At 50.4% G+C, this 6,231-nt stretch overlaps 1 protein-coding gene across 1 annotated transcript; it reads left to right on the forward strand.

Moving 5' to 3' along the window:
* Nucleotides 1–4,673: 4,673 nt before the first annotated feature.
* Nucleotides 4,674–6,018, forward strand: KD926_003813 (putative mannosylphosphorylation protein (Mnn4); the record flags this gene model as incomplete). Its single annotated transcript, XM_053097714.1, has 8 exons — nt 4,674–4,836; nt 4,896–4,905; nt 4,974–4,997; nt 5,076–5,220; nt 5,276–5,587; nt 5,643–5,770; nt 5,833–5,874; nt 5,931–6,018. The coding sequence occupies 8 exons, from the start codon at nt 4,674–4,676 to the stop codon at nt 6,016–6,018; spliced, it is 912 nt and encodes a 303-aa protein (XP_052958264.1).
* Nucleotides 6,019–6,231: the final 213 nt, after the last annotated feature.

Raw genomic sequence — 6,231 nt, forward strand, 5'->3', positions numbered from 1 at the left:
GGATGAGAATGCGAGGAAGAAGCAGCAGCAGACGGAGAAGGAGAATAATACCTAAGGTACTAACCACGCCGGGCCGGTTTCGACCTGGAGGAGTGGTGGGTCATGTGAGTTTCCCGGCCACATGGGCCGACGGGGGGCAATCTAATAGCCTTTGGACGGCGTCGTTTCTCTTCGTTGATGCCTTCGCGCTGGACGGATGTTCGCCGTTGCCAAACTAGGTACCAGCACCTACCTACGGAGGTTGGCAGATATCATCTCTAATTGGGAATCCTCCAGCCCCAAATTCGTCTGGTTCTTGCTCTTAAACTTGCCTCTCTTCTCACCACCTTGCTGATAACTAGTCCGTAAAAACGTGGACCTCGTATGCCGGCCAGTCTCGGCGGAGATGGGTTTCCGATTGGTGGTCAAGAAGTACCATGCACGATGGTGAAAAACGTGGCCGCCTGAGTATCATTCTATCCAAAGCATCATTTGAGACTACAGAGTACAGGGTTTAGGTAACGACAACGGGAACCTGGGGCCAAATGAGAAATGCAGCGGAGAACCCCAACAGGAACGTCAATCCAGGACTCTAAGCAGCGAAGCACACGAGAAGTCGAGGAATTCGAAGAACAAGAAAGTCGACTAAACACGACAGGGAAAAATCAAAAAGAGACTTTGATAACTGACCAAAACCTGACGAATCAGGCTGCAGGGCATCTCCACTCGGTGCATCGACCCTGCGGCCCGTTGGAACATCGATTGCCGCTTCGGGAAATTCCCAAGATCCCCCTGGCTGAACCCATCTTCATAGTTCACACAACTAGTGCGTCACACCACGGAGTGCTATGGTCCATCGCAGCCATCAGATGAAGGAGATGACGATCGTCTTGGCCTTCATGAATTCAAGCACTCCTACTCCGTACTCCGCACGCTACTTGAAACCAGAAGGTCCTGCCTGTTCATGATCCGACACACTGACACACTGACACTGACACTGACAGCAGACAGATCTTTGCCTTTCGGGAATTTCGACCACCTTCCTTTTCAGGGTGATTCTGGCTTGTTTGGCATATTGGCCACGCTCTCGGCACATGTGCCGATGGTCAACTTGTTCCTCAGTTGAATCCTTCCGCTTCGGCCGGAGCACGGAATACTTCCGCCCGTTGAGCTGTGCTTGGCACACGCAGGAGCTGGCATAGACTATGCCATCAACACGATAGAATAGACCTCACTCTGCAGAACTCATTCCATACGGAGTCGCAAACTCGCTAATCATGGACCGTGTCTTCAGAGAGCCCGGTAACTGCAAGCGGGAATGCTGGTCGACCAATGTTAGCGGAATTGAGCACCTCCATACTAACAGGGGCCGGACGCCCCCGTGGCTGGAAATAGAATCATCTGCATATCTTGTCTGATTCTCGAGGCGAGGCGTGAGAAAGGCAAAGTAAGCTTGGTTTAGCACCTCCCACGTGGCTCTGGAGAGCCCCGGCTAAACCCTGTATGTACCGTTCCTGATAGACCACTACTCCATGCTAGTCTACTAGACCTCGAACGGAGCCATGCACTGATCAAACCCTACCGGGGTGATACCTGTGCCACCGCACTTTTGTAACCGACCGTCTCTCTAGTGCCCTGCACCTAGTGGCGACTATCTCGACGGCTGAAGATAACGGCATTGCGCCAAACATGGCTTGAGGGTGAGGAGAGGGGAAGGGAGGGGCCAAAAGGAAGCCGGCCCAGGATGGTCGCTAGTAAGGTGTAGTCAGTACTACTAGTAGAATTGTAGAGCAGAAAACCGCCCCAAAAGTCATGCACACAACACGTGGTAGATCTTGCAAGTCTGATGGTTATTTCTAAGAAAAGAATGTAGATCCAAGGGGGTAGAGTGTTAGAGAGTCTGGTGGCTTGCATTGAATCGGTCCTTCCCAAGCGGCCCGCGGGGGCATTTTGGAGACCTTCCCGTTTCTGTCTAAGCGAGCAGGTGAACACGAGAAACATTGTTTAGGTGCGATTCCCATAGCGTAATGTCTCGGAGAAAAGGTGGAATACTCGTGATTTATGCTGTCCTTTGAATCAAATGCGAAGGGTCTAGTAGGATTTGGAGTCTAGGGTGTATGCGTTTGGGCTGCTTTGAGGAGCCTAGAGCTGAGAGCGGAGTACTTCCTGAATCACGCACTTGCATGTATAAGCGGAATTTGAGATGAGTTGGAGTAAGTATTAGCTTAGAACGCTTTTGAATGTTATGAGAAATGAACTCAGGGAGAACACCGGTGGGCACTGATCCTGCATCATGAATGTACAGGAAAGCATTGACCGGGATCTATTCATAGAAAAGTTAAATCTAAATCATTGGGAGTGTTTGGCCAAGATGCTTGACAGCAATGCGCCCATTGCCACATTTCCAGTCAATCATGCCGTTCTTGTCAAGAGCATGGCCATAACAGTACGGTGTATATACAATACATCATTCACACCGTAAAGAGGCTTCATTGATGGTCACACTCTTCGGGGAGGGGGACTAACCGAATCCGGTCGAAAATAGAGACCGGGCACTTCGTATCAGGAGTTCAAACACTCCAAACTTCAAAGTCCAAGGCATTCCAAGCCATTCCAAGATGTGTCTCTGGCGTTGGGGTAAAGATGGGCACGTGGCCGTTACCGCAACAACAAACTTCTTAGATATCGGCCTTACTCCGATGGCGAGGACAGCAAACGTTGATGAGATCTTATTATTATTTTAACACAGGGCATGTCAGATAATAGAACTGGGTCGATCGCTAGCGAATCCACAGAATCGGACCAACCAGATTGGGGAGGATAAGATTAGTACCGCTTTTACTGTAACGGTTGAGACTCGAGACTCGACATGGGATGCGGCACTTGAAAAAGCAGCCAGGGGCCTGAAACCAGGAATGAGGAAATCTCACTCTTTCGCGTCATTCACGGTCAGCTAGACATAAGTCTTACATAAGTCATCCTTCAGTTAAGTTAGTTAACCTATTTCGGAGTAATACTAAGTTATGTGGTCAGATCGTCAGAATCAGTGATAGACAGGGACATGATGTCAATGACTGCCTCGTTAGACTGGGGGATTGATAATTCCGGCATCCGAATGGGACTAGAAATGTCCAGGGCAGATCGCGAGTAACTCTGTCACCTTGCCTTTGCCTGACCGTTGCCCTAGTAAAACCCTACCTACAATCCTACATAAATCTGGGATTTGCATGGGTGGACGATCCAGTCTGTCCGTCTCCGTAGGGTCCCCTGAAAGCTGATTTACGGTGGATCATGGAATACGAACGATCTGCCCTGAACGCTGACAGTCTGAAACGAGAATCAACCCGCTCGTTAGCTTGGGCTAATTAGAAACTTTTTTCTTTTTCTTTTCTTTTTTTTTCTACTTTTTGCCTAGTGGAGTCCACCCCAGTCTCCACTTCAGTCCTGGTGCATCCGTCACTCCCGTAGGGGCAGGGCATACGGAGGTCCGGATTGCTCATTTATGCTGCGCCAGGGATAGAGCGTTCGGAGGAATATGCATGGAGTACAACACCGTTTGTAGTCACTGTGCTTTGCAGGAGGACCGGGTCCTAGACGGTACATTGGAGGCCGGATCTCATCTATTATGAGATTATTTGTTGAGACACGGCCACGGTGATTGGGGGCTTGGCCCCTTTATGAACCGCTAAGTCGTGGTTTATGACGCGGCCCCCAACTCCATTTCTTCCTTGTGGCCATGCTGGACTAGTTCGAGTATCACGTTGATAATCCAGTGTGATGATTATTAGTCCTCTGTGGGTGCAGTTATAAAAAGGAGACGACTTCGGCACTGGCATTTGCAGAGAGTTCTTGAAATCAGGACCTTCTCGAACTTCTGAATTGTGCACAGTATTGTACATCCGCACGCACCCTATTGGGGTCGAATAGCCTTGTTTTCCCGGTTCGAAGGGTCCGTGTTGAGGGACGAACGAATGAGGGCAGTCTATCGTCAGCAGTCCAGCTACATTCAGATAGGAGTGCGGCTGTACCCTGCTCAGGTAGAATGAACATTGGCATAGAATGTCGCCCCGATCGGCACCGAAATCTCCTTGCCAAGGCCCACAAGGCTGGTCGTCAGTGGCCGCTTGCCACCAACTCACAGGCTGGCGGTAACTGAGCACGCGACAATAATAAAATAATTGAAAAAGTCGTGTGTCTCCTGGAACCGCCTGTCGCTGCCGATCCCCGTCTCTCTCTCTCTCCCTCTCTCTCTTCTCTCTGTCTATCCTGCAACCTTTTTCAAAAAGTGCTGTTCTTTCTTCTACTTCCTCCCTCCTGCGTTAGACTCCTCCATTTTAGACAACTATTCTTTCCCCCTTTATACTTACACATTCTTTTTTTTTTCTTCCTAACTTGGTTCTATTGGAAATTCCATTCATTGGCGCTCTGACCTCCGACGCCTGATTTTCTCCCCATACTCCGTAATTCTCCCCGGTCTCCCATTATTGAACTTCTCCCCTTCATCCCTCCCTCTCCCCCTTGTGCGCGCATCCACCATCCTTGCCTGGTTTCCGCCCTGTCACGTATCACCACCGCCGGCTCTATTTGCTTTCTTGTGCAACCTCGACTCGGAGCATGCGGTCGCCGAGTCGTTGAATTAGACCACGGAATATTAATAGAATTATAATAGCAAACTATACCTTGTATCCGCTGCAATGTGGACGTCGCCGTCCCGAATCCTCCTCTCCGTCAGCACGTTGCTGTTCGCCGTCGCCCAACCTGCCACGAGCGCCGATGTCACTTTCCAGAGCGTGAGGAACGAAGTGGTGAAAGATTATACCGGCCAAGGGGGCGACATCCCTAATAAAAAATACTTCCGTGAGTGCTTCCATCCCGCTATGCCGCTTTGATGCGTTGGGATTCTAACCGGTGTTTAGGGGAATCTAGGTACGTTTGCCAACACCGCGACGCTGTCATGCTCTCCCGGCACCTTTACTAACCCTCACCTGCGATAGTTTCCACTATCATTACGATGGACGGTAAGACTTTTTCGCCTTCCCTTCCGATAAACCGGTTTGGTGGTGGTCATTGAGTTTGATCGCTGACGAAAATCCAAGGTTTGCGAACGAGACTCTTCCCGCGGAAGAAACCATCCCTCATCTGTCGGAGCTCATCCGAACGTACTTGTCAACCATGGCCGACCTGGGAGCAGAAACATGGATAATGCACGGCACAATGCTGGCGTGGTGGTGGAACCAAAAGGTTGAGCTTGCCAAGCGCCATGAATTTCACGTGTTGTCGGCTGACGGTTGCCTAGATCTTCCCGTGGGACAACGATATCGACGTTCAGATCACGGAACCTACGATCCGCTTTCTTGACCAGTACTACAACATGACCGAGCATCATTTCGACATTCCTGGCGTCGAGGGCGGACGGTCTTATCTGCTCGAAATCAACCCATTCTACGTCATCCGGTCGACCAACGACAAGGCGAACGTGATTGATGCGCGATGGATCGATATGTCGTCCGGCCTCTTCATCGACATCACGGCAGTGCGCAAGGATGATGCCGCCGTGGAAAAGGGCGACGTGACGGCTTTGATGTGCAAGGACGGCCATCGCTTCGACGTAAGTGGCTAGCACCTATGTCGCACAGCAGGCGCGCTGACTTCCCGGCCTCCAGGAAAACGAGATCTTCCCTCTCCGCAACAGTCATTTCGAGGACTTCCCCGTCAAGATCCCGTACGACTACACCAAACTGCTCATCGAGGAGTACGGCAACAAGGCCCTGACGGTCACCAACTTCCAAGGGTATGTTCTGGCCTCTCTTCTCACCGGTTGTGGTCGCAATCACTAATGTCGTTTCCCTGCAGTCATACCTTCAATGAAGAAACGCTGGTTTGGGATAAAAACGAGTAAGTGTCCGTTCTACGCATTCCAATGTGGTTGCCTTGCTCATACAATGATTTAGGGACAAAAAATCCAAGCGGGACTCCGTTCCGCAACGGAAGGCTGGCATTCCCGTTCGAACCTCCCCCCTCGGACCCCGACTCAGATGATTGCGCGACAATTCCTTACTTCCCGTCGCGTCCTGTACTACATATAACTAACTCTCGGGTCTCTTTACCTACACTCATGATAATAATGATGTGAGCCAGGATTGGATCTAGCAACATCTCTTGCATATACCAGGCGTTTGTTTTGATTCTGCTCTGCATCACCCTCCGGATATTGGTTGTGATTGGCTTTTCGATTTTTCTGGAATATATATT

The sequence above is a fragment of the Aspergillus affinis genome, assembly GCF_023601865.1.
Source record: "Aspergillus affinis strain CMG 70 chromosome Unknown NODE_19_length_383810_cov_86_361570, whole genome shotgun sequence".
Lineage (NCBI taxonomy): Eukaryota > Fungi > Ascomycota > Eurotiomycetes > Eurotiales > Aspergillaceae > Aspergillus > Aspergillus affinis.